At 44.5% G+C, this 23,482-nt stretch overlaps 2 protein-coding genes across 2 annotated transcripts; both read right to left on the reverse strand.

The window, feature by feature from the left end:
• Window positions 1–4,296: 4,296 nt before the first annotated feature.
• LOC119188165 ((3R)-3-hydroxyacyl-CoA dehydrogenase-like) lies at window positions 4,297–7,526 on the reverse strand. The gene is made up of 3 exons (XM_037436085.2): window positions 7,333–7,526; window positions 6,662–6,855; window positions 4,297–4,764 (listed from the first exon to the last, which is right to left on the reverse strand). The coding sequence occupies exons 1-3, from the start codon at window positions 7,481–7,483 to the stop codon at window positions 4,363–4,365; spliced, it is 747 nt and encodes a 248-aa protein (XP_037291982.2). The 5' UTR covers window positions 7,484–7,526; the 3' UTR covers window positions 4,297–4,362.
• A 1,452-nt stretch (window positions 7,527–8,978) lies between these two features.
• LOC119188166 ((3R)-3-hydroxyacyl-CoA dehydrogenase) lies at window positions 8,979–23,051 on the reverse strand. Its single transcript, XM_037436088.2, has 4 exons — window positions 23,016–23,051; window positions 19,516–19,702; window positions 16,798–16,991; window positions 8,979–9,460 (listed from the first exon to the last, which is right to left on the reverse strand). Exons 2-4 carry the CDS (start codon window positions 19,664–19,666, stop codon window positions 9,059–9,061), a joined length of 747 nt encoding a protein of 248 aa, XP_037291985.2. The 5' UTR covers window positions 19,667–19,702; window positions 23,016–23,051; the 3' UTR covers window positions 8,979–9,058.
• Window positions 23,052–23,482: the final 431 nt, after the last annotated feature.

The following is a 23,482-nucleotide window of genomic DNA, read 5'->3' on the forward strand; positions in this document are numbered from 1 at the left end:
AGAAAGATTTCACCGAACCCTTGCAGACATGATAGCCGTTTACGTCCAACCCGACCACAAAAACTTGAATACTCTTTTACCATTCCTCGCATTCGCTTACAACACCGCCGTTCAGCGAACAACTTGCTACTCACCGTTTTACCTCGTGTACGGACGCACCCCGAGTATACCTTTCTCGACGTCTCCTTCTTTAGCAGCCATGGGAATTCATGTCAGCCTTCTAGCGAAGAATACATTTCCCGCCTGGCCCAGTTTCGCCATCAGGCTCGCATCAATACTGAAGCGAGACAGCACGAGCGGAAGATCATCTATGACGAATCCCACCACGTTGTGTCTTTCCAAACTGGTGACGAGGTGCTGCTTTTGACACCTATTCGCACTCCTGGTCTCTGTGACAAATTCCAACCACGCTTTATCGGGCCATACATTGTTTTAGAACAGACTTCGCCGGTTAATTATCGTGTGACACCACTCGTCGCCCCAACAGACCGCCGCTACCGCAGCACAAAGATTGTCCACGTTTGTCGCATGAAACCTTTAACGCGACGTTCCCCGTCACTTTGACTTACGGCGGCCAGGGTGTCCGCTTCCAAGTGGGGGGAATTAGTGTGGGCATTTGTTACTTACATCGTCCTCATCCCTGCATGATCACAATCACCATCATCCGCTTGTCTCTTTGTCCTCATTGCCACTCTGGGTCATCATCATCGTCATCGTCTGTGTACTGGCTCTGCCCGTTCGTTTTGCGAGGTCTTTCCTCAATGAAACGCTGTCGCAGCAAAAACTACCAAGACTTCATAATATATATATATATATATATATATATATATATATATATATATATATATATATATATATATATATATATATATATATATATATAGAGAGAGAGAGAGAGAGAGAGAGAGAGAGAGAGAGAGAGAGAGAGAGATGCGCAGGGACAGCGAGCGATGACGGAGGAAAGATGAAACACGGTCACAGGAGTCCGAGGACGGGGCACCACTTGCGAGAGCTCTTGTTGGCAACAGGAGGTGGCGTAGGACCAACTCAGGCGGTCAGAGCTGCGCTGTCATCGGAGATCGCGAGGGCACAACCGGTTGGCACGGAATCCAGCGAGCGAGTCGCCGCTTAGAAGCTGAACTTCACACTGTACTCGAGTCCACTGATTTATTCTTCGCCAGTTTGCTAACTGCTGCCATCGGTCCTACTTACCGTAAGCAAGGCTGATCAGATTTATCAGAGACTAGAGCGCAAACCTTTTTGTGGCGCTTTTATAGTACGGCAGAACTAAAACATTTAAAAAGATTCGTCACAATCGGTTCACAGCCGCTTCGATAAAGCAGCGATGACGCTATTCATTTTTTTTTTGTGAAAGAAAACAATTTTCCTGAATCAGCAAATGCTCTGACCGTTCCATAAAACGACTGCTTGTTCCCATCTAGAACTAAGCAAATACAAGACGCTTTCGCGCCTTGTACTGTAGCCCGCTTTGCAATGGTACAGCACAAGGCGCGAAAGAGTCGCATAGGCGGCCCGCACCGCAAGGAACATTCAAGGACAATCGTCACAGGAGAAATTTCTACTTCATTACAACATTTCCTTATAACATTTTCATTTCCTCGTGACAATATAATTGAGTAATTACTGTTTATTCAGTGATTACTGTTGTTGGTTTTCCCAGCATGCAGGTGAGAGTGACTAGTGACAAAAGTGGGGAGCTCGCCCCCCCTCAACTTTTCTCAGGGGCGGGGAGGGGAGGCTTGATCCCCCCTTGACCACCCCGGTTGATACGCCTATGACGGTGACGTAAATGTTCTTTCGTACACGGCAGAGGTCAGTGAAGTGAGCGGAGCGTCCGCCTCAAATACGATAAATGCTGGGTTCGATTTTCAATGACGCCGGGCACCAACCAGTTTTTCTCATGGCGATTTCTGTCGTGGGTACTTATTTTTCAAGAATGACTTAAGCATTTTTCCTTGCAACTCCCACCATATATATATATATATATATATATATATATATATGCGTCTTCCCGTTTACGAAATCGCCACTTCGTACAACGTACGGCCGACTTAGATCTTATTTTTAAAAAGCGGTTGGGCATCCGCGGTACAGATAATCGAACCCATTGCTTCCTGAATTGGATCATTAGGTTGCGGTCTCTGACTTGACCATCGCTGTGGTCCACAGGATAAGTCATTGTGGATACAGCAACATTTGACAAATTTTGAAGGTTCTCACTATCTTCACCTGCTTCAGTGACAACTGTATGTATCTTAACAAAACAAGTTTGGAGGAGCAGGGACGTTTGGAGTGATGAGGAATCGTTGTACAGATAATGACGATATTCAGTGATTTCTGGTATCTACGACAGGGCCTGGGCGTAGTCAGGAATTCGTTTTCGGGGTGTACATACATAAGCAGTAGATATATGCAGTATCATGCGCGTCGCCAGGTTTTTCTGCAGGGGTGGTGTAAATAAGTGTAGCATCGTCGCTGTGTAGGGCGGAGCGTTGGTATAGCTTGGGTGGGGGACAAGTGCTGGTGAGGCCTGAGCGGGGCGAATGCCCAGTTTGCACCCCCAATCCGACCCCCTTGTACAGTATGTAAAGTTTAAAAATATGCAGTTTAAAAATAGTAACTGTAAAAGTAGCATATACAGTTACTCTACGCCGCGTGAGATATAGACACCATCTGGCAGTAATGTCGGGAAACGAAAGCTTGTGTAGAACGCAGAGTCATTGATAGGTGGCTGCACCGTATCGTCCTCGCGTAGCGTAGGAAATACCATTTAACAGTTAAGTATTGATTATGCGTAATATTTCCTTCTTGATTGACATTGTTCACTAGTATGAACGCAGATACCAGGTTAAGATGGTTGGGTGTTGAGCAAGGGCTTAAGCTTTTGCCGGCAGTCTGAATCGAGTGACAGACAGACAGACAGACAGACAGACAGACAGACAGACAGACAGACAGACAGACAGACAGACAGACAGACAGACAGACAGACAGACAGACAGACAGACAGACAGACAGACAGACTAGAATTCTTGCGTTTGAGTGTCCCTAAAATTACTAGCGTCTTTAAAAAACCGGAATTAGCCATTATGCTATCAACCTTGTCAGCGAAGACTACCGAAAATGCGCTGCCGTGACTTTGACAACAACTTTTGACTCCCGTGCAGTAGGCAGAAAAGGGGTGATCCTTCCATTGCAAATATCTAGGCTGTGATAAATGTAGCTAACCAACGAGGTTCATCATCATCACCAGAGCCGAAGAACGATTTAAGCTTCACGACACCGCAATCTCGACCCATGAAAATTCTCACAATTGCCGCTGTCCACCCTGTGCCTCTCCTATAATGCAGAGTGATAATCACCTTTTCATAAACGCCTTTCTGAGCGCCGCCATAGCACTCTTTGGGCTGTGCAAATTGGCGCGTACCCTCGAAAATGCACTGACAACGCTGCGCCCTTAGCCTTTGTACTCCCGCGCACAGCCCATCATGGCAGTGTTTTTTTTTTCTTCCTGTGAAAAGGTGTTAGTCAAGTTTTATGTTCCTAAATAACCTATTACGAGAGATGCCGTAGACGATGGCTCCGAAATTTTCGACCACCTGGTGTTCTCTATTGGCATTTATATCTATGCATACGGACCTCTACCACTTTTCCTCCATCGAAATGCGACCACCATGGTTGGTATTCGACCTTGTGACAGTCAGTTTTCGGGCATACTACACACCACGGCCTCTCCAGCAAGTAAAGCTGTGGTGTAAGCTAGCGTGGTTGCTTGGGCGAGTTAGTACGACATGATTCACATAAAAAACTGCGCCAATAACGACGGACAAGAAAAGAAGGAGACAGACAGCGGCACTGACTTACAACAAGATTTATTTGCTAGAACCGCACAATATATACTTGGACAGTATCTGATCCTTGTTTTCTTGTCCGTCGTTATTGGCGCTATTTTTTATGTGAATCATGTGGTGTAAGGTTGTAAGTGAGAAGACACGAGAAGAGACATAAATAATGCAGTAGTAGTTGTAGTAGTAGTAGCAGTAGTAGTTGTTGTCGTCGTTGTAGTAGTAGTAGTAGTAGTAGTAGTAGTAGTAGTAGTAGTAGTAGTAGTAGTAGTAGTAGTAGTGGTGGTGGTGGTGGTGGTGGTGGTGGTGGTGGTGGTGGTGGTGGTGGTGGTGGCGGTAGTGGCAGCAGTAGTATTGTACTAGCAGTATTACAGAAGATTTGATTTTACACCTTGATCTCGTGGAGAAATGAATGAGAAAAGAAGCATTCAAATTTTGTGTCAGCCAAAGCTGTAGCCTTTAGTACCCACCGAAAGGGCAGTAGCACTCGCCAAGGCCTTCACATTCCGAATCCACCGGTTACCTCAAGGGATGCACCTGTCATGTACGAGCTCTGTGGGCTGCAGAGAAAAAGTACAGCCTGGGCAATTTCTTCAGGCTGTCCAACTCGCCGCATAGGCGCGAGTGCAAAAAACGTCTTGTGACTCTCCTCAGGTAACGTATCGATCATCGGAGTCTGCGTCAGCGATGGCAGCACAGCGTTGCAGCGTATACCGTGCGGTGCCAGTTCCTGAGCCACCGACTTGGTCAGGGACACGACACCCCCCTTGGAAGCGGTGTACGGGACGCAACCAGAGAGCCCGGTCTTGCCAAGAATGCTGGCGATGTTCACGATGACCCCCTCGGTGACGCCTGACGCAATCATGGCACGGGCAGCTGCCCTTGTAACCAGGAAAGTGCCCTGTAAAAAGAAAATGCAACGACTTAAAGCCCAGGGCTTGCACGGCAGCTTACTTCTGTTTTTTTTTTTCTTAAAAGTAGTGGCGCACTATTGCTATGTCCATAGCCACGTCGCCTAAAAAGATACCGTCTCGCTGAGTAACTTATGACCAATGGTTCAATTATTCCATCTTGCGAAGGGAAGTGCAGCAGTGGTTGAAAAGAAAGAACGCAGAAATATGTGTACATTTTTCTTGTACACAAGAATATTTGTACACAGTACACTGTCTTAAGTGCGAGGCTTTGAAGGGCTCTCCAACACTATTGAAGCACCTGTTTTATCTGTGTTTTGCGTATGATAGCTGGAGGTAATTTTGGCATTGCTCTGATCGCTGATATCGTGTGATTTAGTATTTTGATCCCGCAATAAAGTCGCTACATCGCTGCCGACCGCAACACCACGTAGTAGCGCTCGTCAGAAGTTTGCGGGTGGAGACGACGCCGGTAGGTTGCTGCCGCATGATTGGACAAAGGTAACGTTAGGAGCGATCGTGGTGTAGTATCAATACTGAGGTTACTAACCTGTTTCATTTTCGTCTATGGGCTTTTTCATCGAACCCTGACCAGACGTGGCCACAACAAAAAAACATCACTGCGACTACTAAGCCCGACAGAGACGCTGGCTGCCATTTCACCACTGGATGTTTGGCTTGCCCAGATGGTATGTCCATACGGTAGACCCTCTCTCTTCCATCTTCTTGCTTTTGGGAGTTTGCGAGCTGTCTCTTTCCGCACGTGCACTGTTGAAGGGGTGCAGTGTACCAATGTTGTTCGTTAGGTGGCTCACCGAACATGGTGCAAAGGGTCAACCGTACTTCGCTGTCCTGGTCGTTTTACAAGTTCCTTTCTTAGAATAAGAGGAAGTAGGGACTCGGTATGTTGTAGAAAATACCTTGCTTTGACACAGCAGCTCCCGCTCACGTTCTGACAAGCCAGGCGTCAAACAGAAGGTCAACCATGCTTTGAAAGAAGAAAAAAAAAAGCAACCGTGGGGTGCGAGCTTCCCCTACGTAAGCGCTTCCAGCTTATTTCATTGGGGCAGCCTTCCGTGCTCATGGGCGAGTGAAATGTAATCAAACGACCCCGCGAAAATCGAGTTGAGGGTCGGCATTTTTTCTTGTATTTTGAATTTTCCAAGTTCAATAACTTCACACTGCGTTTCGCTATCACTGCCGTTTTTGCTGCACCTGTACGTCACTCTACGTAACCCACGAATAAAACATGGGGATTTGAATAGTGTTGGAGTGCACCTTTAACTGTAAGTCATGTACTTATATGAGGGAGAGTGCGGGAGAAGACGGGCGGAACGCCTTTCTTTTCATTGCAAATTAACTATGTAGCGTAACGCACTACGAGCATTGCACCGTGAGACAGTGACTGGTCAACTTGAAATCTAGATAGAAGTGAAGTAGATCAGAATAGTTCAGGTGGATACGAAACAGTGAGACGAAACGGTGTAGCACCATAGGTATGCATTACGATGTCGTTATTAGTCACTACGCAATAACCTTGTTTTCTATCGGCGAAGACATCATTTTGTGAAAAGATGAATGTATAAATTACCGAGTTCCCTTGCAGCTTTGAAAAATTATACGTAGAAATGTCGCTAATTTTTTGACGAGATAAGCAAACCCATAATTGAAGTGAGATCCAAGTATACACACAACTATCAAGACTTAATTTTCACTCTTCAAAATAGGCAAATACAGACGCGTGCATTTGTTTCTAAATAGGATCCCAGAGCAAGATGTTTAACTAGGCAATGTCAAATGCTGAGTTAGAGCTCCGCAAATAAGTGCGGGTACTTCCGGAGTGAGAGAAGGAAAGTTTTGCTTTTTTGTTGTCGTTTGTACGCTAACCTTGAGATTGACCCGAATGATCTCGTCGAATTCCTCATCTGTCGTGTCGACGAGCGGAGACATCCCGGCGATGCCAGCGCAATTCACCACGATGCTGACTGGAATCGACTCGGTGTCCTTGATATCGGCGAACAGTTTGTCCACCGATTCTGTTTTGGTGACGTCCAGGAAGGCTTCCTTGTGGGTTGCAGGGCCTGCGACGAGTGATAAAAATTCCCAATTGTCGTTGCATACTTGTTAACTACACAACCCCCCTGTCTCTCCACTTATTTATTTCCTCTTCCTTCTCATTTGAGGGGAGGGGTGCAATAGTTTATTGCAGCCCCGCCCGCCACCCATTTTCCAGCTTGTTGGTCGAGTCCAAAAGACAGCACTTTTCGCGAGGAATGAAAATATGAAAATTCGGATATGTCATGCTTCAAGCAGTAGCTTCCTTGGTTCCCTGGCTTCCCGGAAGTATCGACTGGAAGTGAGCAGTTCTTGAAATAAGATCAGGAGACTGGCCGCCACTATCGTCAGAAGCTACGTGACCATAACCTTCCCCTTTATATAATAACGGGATATGTCAGACTGAGTAAAAGTGCGGAAGAGAGTTTGGGCCTCTTTTTAGGGGACTGGTGACCCATGAGTGCTCGCCTGTGCTTATACGAACGAAGAGAAGGGCAGCTTACCTGGTAACGCCTCTGCAACGTCCTTGGCGCCATCCAGGTTGCGATCGGCAACGAAGACTCTGGCTCCTTGGGAGGCGAGGGCGTGGCACGTGGCCTTGCCAATGCCGCTGGCGCCTCCGGTCACCATGGCTAGACGGCCTTGCAGGGACATGCTTACTGTGCTGCTGACTCCAGTGGACTCGCAAACTTATCCGGAAAAGGTCCTGTCTCGCTGCGAACCCGTATCTTTATTTTTTCTGGGCAGTTATCAGGTGTTACCCTGCAGAGCACACTCGAGATAAGATTTTTCCGCTGAGGCTCATGTACATGTACATACGCTATCAGCGACGTTATGTACAGCATGCGAGTGGCTCGATAAATGTGATACACGGCCCCACCCCATTCACTCGGCTTTTTGGCACGGTTCCAAGTGACCGTTGTGTGCAATCACTGCTGAACATGTGAAATCGCTGACCAGTCAACGCTGCAAGTCGTTTAGGTAGCGCCCTCAACCTGAAATATCAGTCCACTCATTGGGCTGGTTGGGCGTTTGCATGTTGGAAGCATACAATCTCAGTGAAGCGGTAATTTACTAATATATACCGGTTAAAGATGGGAGTGCGAGTTCAGGGCCACTGATGAAGAGGAGGAGGGAGTCTGCGAAGGCTGCTCACAAAGCTCCTTGGGTCATCGGGCTTGGAAGTAGACAGCGCATGTATAGCCCAGCGTACTTACGACAGCCACATGTTCCCTTTGCACTGCCACCGCGGGCCGTGTTATTCAACATGATAATGTATCTTGCGGAATGTAACATGTTTGATTTCTATAGGTTCAAAGGCGGTTGTGTGGGTGGTCCTTTTGTCCATTCGGTTCATGTATTCACTGCGTTATGGAACATTGTGTGACGCTAGAGTTATTGTGTAGTCTACCAGCTGCATTCTAAGCACAGGTTCAGGGACAAGTGGAATTTTGATGAGATGAAGAATTCTTGAGCAGGGGCTGTCAGTGGAGCTCAAGCTTCGACACGTGCACTTGTTGAAACATTTGCCCACTCTTAGAATTATTCAGCTACATTCGGTGACATGTAGTGCATTGACCCTATGCGATGCCAGCTAGCACAGTTATCATCTCTATCGGCGTCTCATCAAACTGGGCAATCGCGAACCTTGATTTCGTGATACTGGTAAGCTGGGCAGTGATAATATTGCTAAGTCGCAGATAAAACATAATGTGTACTAATTGACATTTCAACTCATGCGTTGTCCCTTTAACGTAGAGAATTGTGATGCTTTACACGTTAAAACCACCATAGGATTATAAGACGCACACCGGAACTCCCGATAAATTTTGACCTCTTGAGGCCTGAATACAATCGCACGGGTGCTTTCTTTCTTGTATTTCGCCATGACCTGGAATCGAACCCGCGTCATCCAGGCTTGAAGAAGCTCGCGAAGGTTGTGGTACGGGCTTTCTGGTAGCATATATCTGCAGCCGGCTTCTCGGTATCGCAAATGAAAGACGAGAAAAATGTAGACACCCATGCATGGACGCATACCATGTGTGCCTACATTGGTCCCGACTTTTATTTGCTCTGCAAAGAAGCCTGCGCAGAAACCTTTCACGCCACTAGGTGTATTCTGCGAAACAATGACACGTCTTCACTCATATTCGTTTGAGTTCACGCTGAACGCTTTAATGTTTCGATAGAAGGACTTGCCGTCGTGACTGGGTATCCAAAAAAAGTCCTTCATGGCACGATTCCGCCGGTAACATCAAGTGAAGCTCCGCTCACGTAGGAACTGTTCGGGGAGCAGAGGAACAGGATGACCTCGGCCACTTCCTCCGGCTTACCCGCTCTGCGCAGAGGCGTGAGTGCCACTAGCGTTCTCTGAACCTCTTGTGGCAGCACGCCGATCATCGGTGTCTCGATCAACGACGGCACCACTACGTTGCAGCGGATGCCGTGCGGTGCCAGATCTTGAGCCACCGCCTTGGTCAAAGCCGCGACAGCCCCCTTGGATGCATTGTACGCCGCCATGCCGGCAAGTCCAACGACGCCCGCGAGGCTCGATAAGTTCACGATGGCTCCATCCCTGACGCCGGAGGCGATCATGGACCGTGCGACGGCTCTTGACGTTACAAACGTGCCCTGAGGGAAATAGGGACGACGATTCATGCCATGTTCATGAAGGCTTCATTTGTCTTATTTATCTTTTGAGTCTACTGATTTATCCACATACATACATACATACATACATACATACATACATACATACATACATACATACATACATACATACATACATACATACATACATACATACATACATACATACATACATACATACATACATACATACATACATACATACATACCTACATACATACATAGATACATACATACAGACAGACAGACAGACGTACATACATACATACATACATACATACATACATACATACATACATACATACATACATACATACATACATACATACATACATACATACATACATACATACATACATACATACATACATGTGACGCTATGATGAATGGGCGACGTGGCCCGGCTCATACTCCATGTTTTTCCCATTCTCCACTTCTTCCTTCTCTGCCTCTACCTAACCATCGCTACCTTCTTACGTTACAGGATTCCCCCTCCCCCCGAAAGAAGTCACGTCAGACGAACAGAAATAAAACTGAACATGCACGGCTTAGAACTGAGCACTGTCAAAAAGAGATCATTCCAAGTCCGAGGAAGTTTCCGTTAACACACTATAGCTTCACAGGAGAGGACAGCAATCCGGGGTATCAAGTACAGCTCTGGAGGGCGAGGCTGGCTGTTGCGCTCTGGACAGCATAAGCATGCTTTGAGCGTGAAATCACATGGAAACACAGCCGGTATTCTTGCGATGAATGAACGTGGTTTGATGGTCTTGAAGCATTGGCGGGATGATTTGCGCAGGTGTCGTGCTATTTGTCTTGATTGGAACCCATGCGTCGCCGCCCGTTTGCGTGCTTGTTCACCGAGGCTGGTGCGGCGATTTCTGCGTCCTTGCGGAATACAGGGTATGGTTTGGCGCCTTTCTCGACGTTGTATGTCGTGTTGCCTGAGTCCTGATCTCGACCGGAGAAAGCTTACTCGACGTCCCTTGGGAAAATATCCTGGATTCGATGCTTTCTTTGTTTCGAGTGAGAAATCTTGAATATGTCGTCGGTTTGGTTGACACGTTTGTAAACGGCTTTCCATAAACCGCGTGTGTTCTTCCAAAGATGATTCCATTCGTCGTCGTCCTTGTTCGTATAGCCCTTGGAATCTCTGTTGTTCTTGGACTTGCTGGCATTGATGATGTTGCTGCGAAAAGACCTGAGGTGGCAGCCATTTTTCACCATGACACTGACTTTCTGGGCAATTGAATGTGGTGTCGAGTGGGCAGGTAGTAGTCTCTAGGCTGTTGTGCTGCATTTCGGGTAATGAAGGTAATGCTTCAGAGCTGACAGATACATCATCAGCGGCTTCTTCTTCGCTGTTCGCTGCGAGTGGTTCTTGCTCCTGAATCTGGATGGTAGGTTCAGGGCTTGGCTGAGTCTTCTCCGAGCTCCGCAGCTCTACCCCGACCATTGTGAGCGTGCTAGATGTGAGGTGGGCGTTGTGAGCGACGAAAGAGCCAAGTGGCGGAAAACCAGGAGGTAGCCCATTTGTGCTAGATGGAAAATAAGCTGATTCAATGTGTGAAGACTGATTTTCACTCTTTGAGTCGTCATGACGTTGTTCGGCATTTTCCTCATGTGTCAGCTGGTCTACCATGAACAAGGCGTCCTTATGACACGAATAGTGACCGTTAGGAGCCTTTGAAGAGCTGCGTCGTAGAAAACCAGGTGGTGGACCATGTATGCGAGACGAAGAAGCATGAAATGCATCAGTAGGGTGAGCGACGTCTCGTGTCGTATGTTGGTGCCACGACTTTGAAAATGCCGACTTTCGTGAAGAGAAACCCAGTGGAACGCCACGTTCCTTGAGAAATAAGCGTGGACTGTGACGGCCGAGTGTGGTTGTATGCAGATGGTCGGTAATGAGGAAGTCCTTGTCGTAGTCGTTAAAACGGGCAATCATCTCTTCTTTGATTTTTTGCCATGACTCGTCGTTCTCGAATATGTGAATCAGGTAAAATTTGAATGCCTCACCGGTGACGTAGTCACTGAAGTTCGTAACCATCTCCCGTTCCGACCAAGATGCAGCGGTAGCGTGGAGTTCGAACAGGTTGAACCAGTCCTGTACGGGTCCGTCGTCCACTGATCCGGTGTACTTGGGGATGTCGAGGTCAGCCGATGGTTCTATCATGGTGCTGGTCGTTGTCCTCCTAGGCGATGATTCGGTAGTCATTGTACGGTCAGTGCGTCTTCTGGGGAACTGCGTCGATGGTGAGTGACTGATGAAGGGGCAGGCAGGTCTCCATCCTGCCGACTCGTGTGACGCTTATGATGAATGGGAGACGTGGCCCGGCTCATACTCCATGTTTTTCCCATTCTCCACTTCTTCCTTCTCTGCCTCTACCTAACCATCGCTACCTTCTTACGTTACATACATACATACATACATACATACATACATACATACATACATACATACATACATACATACATACATACATACATACATACATACATACATACATACATACATACATACATACATACATACATACATACATACATACATACATACATACATACATGCATACATACATACATACATACATACATATCAGCGAAGCACTGTGAATGTGGTAAGAAAATCGATCAAATGATTATGCAATAGAATAGCCTGTTGACGAGTTGGTAATGTTGACAATTCGTAATGAGCGAAAAAAAATAGCAAAGAATTGTGAGACAAAATTAAGAAACCTACCAGACAGGCGCATCCTAATAAGTTTCGTTCTCTGGTGAACATCTGCTTTTGCTTCCTATATGCATTCATTTTTTTTAATAAACGTTCAGAAGTATGCGTTTGCCTTGTACCTTTCTTTGCCTTGTGCCACGTTTTTTTTTTCCTCGTGCTGTGTTTGCTCATTATACAAATGATAGGTGTCACCCTCCTCCATCCTAGTAAGTGGTCTTATGAGGTCGAGTCATGCTTTCTGCAGTAAACGTGTTTTTTTTTGTAGGCTAAAATGATAAATAGAAGAGCACAGCTGGTATTCTGTGCGGCGGAATGTACCTTTGTCTAGGATCTCATTTCAGTGTACTGCCCTAATAATTACATTGTCAAAACTAGACTTGGACTGAATATAGTGACACTGACAAATCCATATTAGATGTCACCGCCACCGTAAAATTGTTGCTGCTTGCCACGAGATTGAATTTCAGGTCCCTGTTCTAAGCGGTTTCATTTTTCTCGAGGCAACATTAATATGTTATCTCGTGTCAGTCGAACAGAATAATTATCACAACCCTGTATGTGGTTTTTTTTCCTGTAAGAGAAATGTCACGAAACCGAAGCATTCTCTAAATTTCGCGGGAGTGTAAAGCTAGCCTAAGTTTCTTTCGCCTTTAAAACAACTGTAATCAAAATTGGGCAATTCCTGACCGGAAGTGGTCTCAAAAAAGCAGTATCAATGAAAAGTGAGCGAAATGTTGCATCTATTTGAATGAAAGTCAGCCATATCATTTGAACCATCGCTGCGCCAACAATCGCGACCCATACAATTAACATGGCCGCATTGAATCTGTTTCATTTTCTATCGCGCTTTTGTTTTCACAATTAGCTTTTTTTTTCTTGAGCGGTCTAGTTCTTACTGAATGAAATGTTTTTGTAGGGCAAATGTCGCATTGAAAGAGTAAGATGCCGACTCTACACTAGTTCTTTCCGACTCTTAAGGCTTATTTTTCATTTTGGCGCTTCAATAACGTGTCCTTGTTTCTGTCTAAGATGCCGTATTTGAAATAAAAGACAACTGAAATGAAAATACTGAGCACCGATCTATTTCTTGAAATAGGCGTGCTTCGAAACAGCGTGGCATAAAACGAGCGAAGAAGAGGAGCTGTAGAACTTTATGAAAACCTTCAACACACGCCAAGAACAAGGAAGCGCCGCTGGAAGTTAAGAATGATGTGTCTTTTGGACGGAAGAATAACTTGCTCTACACAAGGCAGGTCGTCGCCATTACGCCCGTACAACGAATGACAGGACCGACAGAAACACAAAGATAGTGTTCCTTTTTTTCACGAAAAAAAGCTGTATTGTTCATTCGCTATGATTTAGACTTGTTTCACGGTCCTATTCAAGCCCAAAGGGCTTGAATAGGACCGTGAAACAGTCTGTAAGAAGGGAGTCCGAACTTTACTTACGATTGTCGACTATAATGGGCTATATATATTTTGGCCACAACATATACATTTTAGTCAGAACAAGGGCAACATGAGTGCATAGGCTAAAGACCGTTGGAGCAGGTGCCACTATATTATCACAAGCAAAAAAAAAAAAAACTGCTTTATTTTTCAGTTCAGTTTGAGTGGACTCGGCTCTCTTAAAAAAAAAAAACGCCACATATAAGTTCGTAGCAGGACGAATTCCTCTTCCATAGCGGTAGCGAATCATCCCTGATTCGTACTATAGCTGACACCGTCTTAAAAATACGCAAATTTTTACCTTCGATTCCCAGTAACTATAGCCTCTTTCCAGCCAGAACTACGCTACCTTCCTATCGACATGCGTTGTATAGGTCATATAGAGCTGTGTGTTGACTGCGTTACATGTCCAGACTAATTGAAGTTCGTCCTGTCAATGTAAATGGTAATATATAGGCTATAATTCGCAAGCCAATCGCTTCTCGGGCTTGCCAGCTGCGCGTGATCCTCCAGGTTTCTACCACATATGTTTGTATCCGCAAAATACAATGATCTTGCACGTTTCTTTTTGAAGGTAATGCTGAGGTGTCGATCGTTGCTTAGCACAGTGACCATTTGCATTCCGGATTATTTCTTCATTCATGTATATAGCCTTCTCCTCGTGATCCAGAGCCCCTGTGACTGAATATAATATCTATAAGCGTACTACCTAACACAATTAAAAGGGTTCTGACTGCAGTACGCTAATTCTTATCTATCTAATCAGTCGAACGTTTCCTTGGTCTCCGGCACAATGATTTTTAGGGATACAGCTCCGGAATTTTCGGGCTGAAATTTTCCCTCGTTTGTCTAAGCTCATTTGCATAAGTGCACAACAAGATTTCGGAATTGACAAGATGTCCCTGTTGATTCTTACTGCTATAATACACTCCAGAGCACCTTCAGTGCATTGAATGACATTTGATTGATAGTTTCTCCTTGAACCCTCAACCCCCTCCTTTTTTTTGTATTGGTATTTATCGTTTTTTTTTTGTGGAGAGTTACCAGCAAGATATTTTAACTACCAGGTACATTCGGATGAAATCCTGAGAACAGATTTATTTATTTATTTATTTATTTATTTATTTATTTATTTAACAATACCTTACAAGCCTCCATTGAGACATTGTGTAAGGAATAGTGCAATACAAATTAAATAATTAGTTAAAGCACCACTGTTAGCAAAAAGATCTCAGCAATGATAGCAAAGATAAAACATACATAATAAGGAAATTATCATATGGGTATTACCTATAGTGTCATGTAGTCAAGCAAGGTTGAAAATTTAATACAGTATTACGGTTCGCACCGGGAAAAAAAGAAGAATAGGAGAGAAAAAAAAGCGACACTATCGTGCTAAAAAAGGAGGGGTTTCAAAAAAAAAAAAGATTGCGATAACACAGAGACCGCACTACGACAATGGCAAGTGTCAACATTTCTTTCGCCAGATGACAGGTCAATATGTCAAGGCACACATAAGTACTTTCCACACATGCGATGCTATCCGGAAGGGAATTTCAACATCGGACTGCTCGTGGAACCGCAGAGCAGTCAAATGCACGAATTCATCGGTAAATGCGCGTACAGTTGAACTGAATATAAAACCTGTGTGGCGCGGAATATCGTCGCTTGATGTTTGCTGGTGTTCGTAGTGAATGAATAAACTAATGAAATAGTGTCTACAAGGCAATTTCACGTCAAGTAGTCAAAGATTGCGATGATAGTTCAAGTTATATTTGTGCGACGCTAGACTGGTAGCTGTAATCATTAGGAATGATGCGGCTTGCTCTGTTCTCAATTCATTCCAATATATTCTGGTGAGGGTACCAAATAGAGGAAGCGTAGTTGAAAGCAAACAACAGTTTGGTATTCTAGTTCGTGTACATTCAAAGGAGCGTTTAAGCTTCATTGCAAGTAACCCATGGATTAGGAGGCTTTGGCTGTAAGCGGTGTTGTGTGTTCGAACCAAAAATGATTTGAAGTGAATGTAATGCCTGCATACTTATATTTTGAAGCGGTATCAACATTCTCTTTATTGATTTTGTATGAATACAGTGAAGTTGCAGCATTCCGAGTAAATCACTTTACATTTTGACATATTCAATGTAATTGACCATTTGCTGTGTGGCTTACTTATTGGACCGATGTCATGCTCAATAAACAGATAGTCGTCTGTATCTTATATTGGGCGACAGGCAATGCAGTCGTCGGCAAATATTCTTACAGTAGCTGGTACGTCATTAATATACTTCGTTAATTGGTTTGTTATTGAGAAATGCCAGTTTACAAGAGCTAGCTATATCGACGATCAGTCAAGATAACGAAGGAGGAGGCATTTTATGAGTGACGGGACCCCGGAAAAATATTTGCTCCAATGTCTTCCCTTTCGCAATTACAAGTTTCAAATTTTCTTTTCATCTTCTTGAATGCGTTAACTCATATTTTCTAAACCGTGTGGCATCAAGACAATTTTAACTTTACCTCATCTGTGAATTTGGGCTGTCCATCGGGCCCGCGACGCGGTGGAAGGGCAAGGTCTCTCTGTCCCAACGTGGAAGTGGCCCGCTGCCCGCTAAACGCACGAAGCGAAGGACCATAATAAAATTATTCATCCATTCGTCCATCTGTGAATTCCGCGACCTTATATTCCATCGTATTTTTTTTTTTCCTGCACTCTTGCTCCTAGGCCTTCCTATCACCGATCCCGGTCACTGCGCAAAGTTTCATGTATATTTATTGTCACAGTTCGTCTCTTTTACATTCTCCTGTGCTGCTTTCCGCTGTTCTAGTAGAGTTTGGCGGGGGGGGGGGGGGGTAACCAGTATGGCTAGAACGAAAGTTTCTGAGATGAAGAGATGTTTCGCAACATTTCCGCTAGGACAAGGGTGCACGGGTGGGCAGTGGCATCGTAAATCAGCCGGTTTATCTATATTTCAACTTTCTTTGTTTCTTTCTGTCTGTCTGTCTTTCTTTCTTTCTCTCGCCCTTTCCTCTCTCTCTCTCTCTCTCTCGTGAAAGCAGCAATGGTCAAATTCTTCGCAACATCTGCCTTTTAGTTGTGGTTTTCTTAAGTACTTTGCTCTGGTGCAGACGCTTACCTTCAGGTTGACCCCAATTACTTGGTCAAACTCCTCGTCCGTCGTGTCAACAATTGACGAATGCTTGGCTACGCCAGCGCTGTTCACCAAGATGCTGACGGGAAGGTGTTCGGTCTCCTTGATATCGGCGAGCAGTTTTTCCACTGAAATCGTGTCACTGACATCCACGAAAGCTGCTCTGTGGGTAGCAGTGTCTGTAAAAGGCAAAAAAAAAAGATGCAAAGTACTCGTATGGGTACACCCGAAACGTATAGCACTAAAGCACTTTCTTTTAGTGGTGATTAGATTGCTGTTACAACTCTACTTCATCGACTTACCCCCGTATTCACAAACGCTCCTTGACTCGACTTTCACCTCTTACCTGACAGAGCTGCGCACTGCACCACTGCTCGGCTGAAAATGACGCTGCGCTACTCAAGAATAGCATCAATATACCACTGATATGCAGTGACTTTCCCTGCCTAGAGATGACGCTCCCGTCGGCTTTCTCAAGTGAAGGTGGAGCGTTGAGTGAAGGGGCGTTCTAGAATACGGTGGTTAGAGACACATGCTTGAGGTAAGACCCAAATATTTTATGCGCTTGAAGCTCGCACACTCGAAGAAAAAAAAATTAGGAGGAGGGGGGGACGCGTGACTCTTTTTATTATGTCTGAATTCCCACGTATGTGACTCTGTTCAAAGAGACGGTTAAGCACCATTTTGGGTGTCACGACTCTCCGAGGCGAGTATAACGGCCTCCGATAGAGTTCACGTGTCCCCTTTTAAAGAGACGTGAACGTGGCAAATCGGGAGATAAAAAAAACAGACAAAAACCTTTTTTCTCCTAGATTGCATTAAAAAAACAAGGGAAACAAAAGGAACTGTGTACTGAAGGGCTAACTAATGTCCAGTGCGCACATACACAGAACACACTCTGTTTTCTTCTCTCATGTTGTTGACCACGGGTCTCAAACAGCGGCCCGCGGACGTTTTGCTGGTGGTCCAAAGCTTTTGACATTGCTTAATCGTTCTCGCATGATTTTGTTAGTATATTTGTTGCGAATAAAAATTTCTTGTTCGGGCAGGCGATAGAGATTGCGCTGGTCTGAAGCATTCTTTTTTTTTTATATACATTCCATATAAACGGTCACCACAAAGGGAAACATAGCCGTGAAACAAAACATATATACATTTCAAAGTTGGCGTTCATATTGTTACGAGTAATTTCAGTCATTTCGGAGACCAGTACTGATGCTTCTCGAATTCTGATGCTACGTCTCATTCCTAAATGGTTCATATTGGAAATGGACCATTTCTGGTCATTATATTTCTGGTCCAAAGTAAACATGGGAAATATTTTTTTTTTCCTAATGGCCGCGTTTGATTACATTGAGCTTGCTCCCCCCCCCCTCCCCGTCACCAAGCTTAAACATGCTTCCTTCACTGTTCCAGTGCTTGCGGGGCTAAATTTTGTGACGACGTCCTGCTAGGTGAAGTTAACTTGAGAACCCTGTTATAAGACAAATTATTATGCTTAGTGAGAGAGCAATCGTCATCTCGCCAGTATTAGTCACGAGGGCCTAGGACGTGGCCTGGGCTCAAGTTACCTTGGCACAAGGACGTATTCCCTAATCTTCTCGTCACAAAATAAATACGTTTGTACTACCAACTTTTACAGACAATAAATCACGGTCTTCGCGAAGACAGACATTAGAGGCAAGGAGTATAACACGGAAAGCGACGACTACGATTATTCATTAACGCAAACCATAAATGAACACTGTTCCATCGCTTTCTTTATTTCTTAAAATTATACCACTGTATCTTGTTATGGCCCCGCCGCGGTGGTCTAGTGGCTAAGGTACTCGGCTGCTGACCCGCAGGTCGCGGGTTCAAATCCCGGCTGCGGCGGCTGCATTTCCGATGGAGGCGGAAATGTTGTAGGCCCGTGTACTCAGATTTGGGTGCACGTTAAAGAACCCCAGGTGGTCAAAATTTCCGTAGCCCTCCACTACGGCGTCTCTCATAATCATCAGTGGTTTTGGGACGTTAAACCCCACATATCAATCAATGTATCTTGTTATGCCTTTAAATTTTTTTTTTTCAGTAAGCTTTGTTATACAGTTTGTACTTGTTGAACAAAGGTGGGGGGCCTTTGCGCTGCATACGAGTATTCAGAAAAACTTTCGCGGAACCAATCTTGATAAATCGTTTCAAAGCGTGTATATTTTACGCTCACATCTTTACCCCTCCCTCTCGTTCCCGCCTCATTTTTTTTCTTGAGTGGAGCCTCAGGTGGCGCTTAACGAAAGGTTAAACAAATGTCAGTTTTTTCACATTGTTGTTGCTTTTTTCGCGCTTTGCGTGAGTATTTTTCTGTACCGCCCATTCAGCGCAGTTCCCCAACCTTTGTTCAACCCGGATGGCTTTCACTGACGTCGCTGTAACATCCGCGTTTGAACACCAACATGGCGGGAAGAAAGCTTTTTGATGTCACGCTAGTGTTAACAGCTCATCGCTGGCTGCTTCTTTCGTTGTTCATGCGCAGTGTCCCAGTGACGTTCCAGTGACGTCGTTATCGCAGCGGAGAAGGTTAATCGCCTCGCGATTATGTTCGTGTGGTGTCATCTAAAACGCCGTGTTGGAGTCTTTGCGTGCGTCACTTGATGTCACGTGTAAGCTATTGGCGCACGTAGGCGACCATCTAGTTGTTCGAGAGAACGGATACGACATACACACCGGGTAACTCTGCCGCCACGACCTGAGCAGCGTGCAGGTCGACATCGGCGACCACTACGCTGGCTCCTTGGGCGGCCAGGGCGTGGCAAGTGGCCTTGCCTATGCCGCATGCTCCTCCGGTCACCAGGGCTAGACGACCGCGCAGTGACATATTCAGTCTGCTAACAGGAAAAGCTGGGTGCGAGACCTGCGAGGGGTATACATCCTCTGTAACCTTTAAAACTTTATCAGATTGTAGCCTATCGGGAGAAAAATTACGAAGAGGGGTGCAAGGAGAATTGATGTACTTATGGCATGCCTTCGAACAGAGTCACCAATTAGGGCAAGGTTATGCGTTCCTGCATGTTATGGTCAGAAACTGTCCAAGTCTTCCTCCTGCAATCGTGGGTCGATGCCAGAGCACTTATGGCCATGACCCATGATTGCACGATTTCTCGCGCAATTGTGGGTCGATATGCTTCCTATGGACCAGAGAAAGAGCATTTTTAAGATGTAAAAAAAAATGCAACCAACTCTAAGCGTGAGCAGTAACGATTGTTGGTTTCAATGCAGTGGGGGGAGCATATTATTAAAGTTTTTGCAATAAAGGATACGGAACAGAAAGCTCTCAGCTTCCCAAGCCATTAGCAAAGTATTCTACTCTTATAAATAATCTATTTGACGTAGGCCAACAGTGTTCGTTGTTAATAACATTTAGAAATTCCAATACGGCTGCTATATTCTCGGACCTATATAATTTTTTTTATACGGGGTGTTTCAAGAAGTGTGTCCAGAATTCTCGAAAATCAGGGAAATCAACTATTTACATGATTTTGTTGCAATTACTTCTTCTGTAGCCTTAGGCATCTTCAGATGGCTAAATATGTCATTTTAGGTGGCAATTAAGAAAATCAGAACAATTAACTACATGTTTCATTAGTGGAGTTAACCCGTGGTGTTAGGTGGCCAGGTTTAGAATGAGTGAGCTTTGCTAGTCAACCACCAACCGACGTCGTTGCGAGGGTGTGCGGGCTGCACCTGCAATTATAGCACGCCTGATTCATATACATATATACGTTGAAAAAAAAAAACGTGGGAGAACTATACCTCTGCATTCATTGTCTTGAAGAGCCTTGAAACTGCTTGTTACACTCATCGGTGCTTCGGTGTCAGTTTCAGCCGTTGAATTTTGTCATAACGAGACGTCAATAGATGACGGAGACCACTTTTTCGAAATATCGAAGCTGCAATGGGGTCTCGCATGAAGGGCTTCTATTCCCCCCTCTCACATAATGTCCCGATTTGACTAACGAAAAAAAAGTTTTTATTCTGTTCTTAATTAATGTTTCAAATGATGTATTTAGCCGTATTAGAGTGTGTAAAGGTACAGACGTAGTAATTGTGAAGGCATGGAACAAATATCTCATTTGTCTGATTTCTGAGAAATTTGTACACATTTATTGAAACACCCTGTATAAAGGACATCGCTATGACCTCATTAAAACACCAATTTGGTAAGCGCTTACGGTCTGAAACATCTATCATTTAAATTGGTCTATGCTGCACCCCTGTTAGCCTTTACGTGGTTAACAAGGTCACGGAAGATCACCTTAGGTAACAGTAGCGGCGTAGCGCCAATGCTTACATTATCGAACTTTCCTGTTTCAGTGCCCGCCCTAACCACGCACGTAAGGCTTCGCGCTGCTAACCTCAAGTATATGCTTGATTTCTGGTCGCATTTTTATGGATGCAAAATGCAAGAACAGTAGTGTACTCAGTTTAAGAAGCAAGTCAAAGAACCTCAGGTGGTCTAAATCCGGTGTGCATAGCGCATACCTGGTTAGCATATCGTGGTCTTCGCACGTAAATCTCCGATAATCAATCATTCAACCTCCGTGACGAAATCGTGGTTAGGTTGTTTACGATAAGTCGCTGTTTACAAAAGTTGCACGTTTAGCTGTTTCGCTCTTTAGCCCCGCGTTGTATTCCCACTTGGGGTTAAAATGCGAGTTCTATGAAAATGTGCAAATATCAGACTACAGTTCCTGCATTTGCAATTTTTAACAATGTTACCTCTAAAGCACTTGTGTAAGAGCCGAAACCAGTGCCAACTATTCGGGACGTCAAACGTATCGTTGCAGAATGTGCCCGAACAACATGAAGCAGCATTTGTGAAGAAATTAAAAATAAAAACGTCATCCTGACTGAAGTGAGCGTGCTCAAGAACACTGCTTACGCTATATACATCATTTATTCTGAAAGACATTTTTAGTGATTTCTGAGCAAGTGGACATTTCAATAGCCAAGGCGACAAAACGATCGCAAGTGGCACTAACGAATGAAGAATTCTCCAAATTCGACGCCCCAGATTCACCACCATTGGTGAAAACGTTGTGATAGACAGATGTACTGAGGCTACTTACTGCGTCGAGGCGTAAACCACCACTGGGGCACGAAACGCTGAGCCTATTCAACGCTGACGTTCAAGCAAAACTGACAGCTAGGGCAGCGACATGTGATGTGCAGGTGTTTTATAGATGAACCTAGTAGAGTTAATAGAATTAAATACCTGCGACTTCAACCCCATCAAACTACGAGGATCAACACGGGGACAATCATATTGCAGTGGCCGCGTTCCCCCTTTTTTCTCCTGGTTCTTTTTTGGTACGCAATGAAAGTTAATAATTATTCCAGGTTTCATTTGTAACTGCTGCTGTAGAATACCGCACAGGTCATTACCGAACAAGCGTCGCTCATCTAGCATGACTGCAAACGTGACATACGATTGTACAAAAATATTCTAACAGCAACAGTGAGCATTGTGGGAGGAACTCAACAAACATCGTATAATTTTTCAACCAAGACTTTATTTATTTACAAATATTTATTAACAAATATTGCTGTCTCAATCATTGAGCCATAGCAGGAGTGGGTACAAAGGCTCAACGGAGAAAAAAGTACAATTTAACAAAAAAAATGTATGCTCACGTGGTTCTTTTTCAAATTTCTGAGCATCGAGTCTGTGCAGAAACCCGTCAAGCTTATTCCATATATCCACAGTCGGCGTGAAAAAAAAAGAAAAACTTGAAACAACTAGCATTAGTTCTAAAGGGCGTAATATTTAGGAGATCTCATTCTATATATCCACAGTCAACGGGGGAAAAAAATTTGAAACGACTAACATTAGCTCTAAAGGGCGTAATATTTAGGAGCATCCAGAAGCGGCAACGAAACAAATGGGCGTTGCAACATTCAAGCTGGTGTGAACTATTTTATGCAAAAGGATGACACGATCGCAAGTGCGCCGATGTTTGACATGCTGTTGCGATAAAAGGTGCGCATGCGAACTAGGAGATAACCTTTGATCATAGCGACGAAATATAAACCTATAGCTTTTTTTACAGATTTTAGCATAGGTCATATTTGTGCGGAGGTGACCAAACAACCGACGCATACTCGAATATGGGCCTGGCCAATATTTTGTACGCCGCCAGTTTGCATTCTTTTGTGGAGTTGCTTACGTGCGTCGGAGATACCGAAGTTTTCGAAGAGCCTTGTTGCCGTTTGTTTCAACGTGCGTGTGCCATTTAAATTTGTTGCGAGGTATTTAAACTCAGCGACACGAGCTAGAATGGCACTGTCCTCATTAGCATATGGAAAATAAATTTAAATTTGTTGCGAGAGTTACACCAAGGTATTTAAACTCAGTGACACGAGCTATACTGACACTGTCATTATAGCATATATGCTAAATAAAGAGGTTGTTTCTGATTTGAAAAGGTCATGGACAGTCTTTTTGACGTTGATAGACATTTGCCAAGTTTCACTCCACTTACAGAACAATGGAAAAACACTATCCAACACTTCCTGATCTTCAACATTAGAGATGGTGTTATATATAACGCAGTCGTCTGCATACATTCCAAATTTAATTGGAGGGAGTATCACTGATAACTTCTTCTGCGTCATTTGTAAAGATAATAAAGAA

This window comes from Rhipicephalus microplus, chromosome 1, assembly GCF_043290135.1.
Source record: "Rhipicephalus microplus isolate Deutch F79 chromosome 1, USDA_Rmic, whole genome shotgun sequence".
Classification (NCBI taxonomy): domain Eukaryota; kingdom Metazoa; phylum Arthropoda; class Arachnida; order Ixodida; family Ixodidae; genus Rhipicephalus; species Rhipicephalus microplus.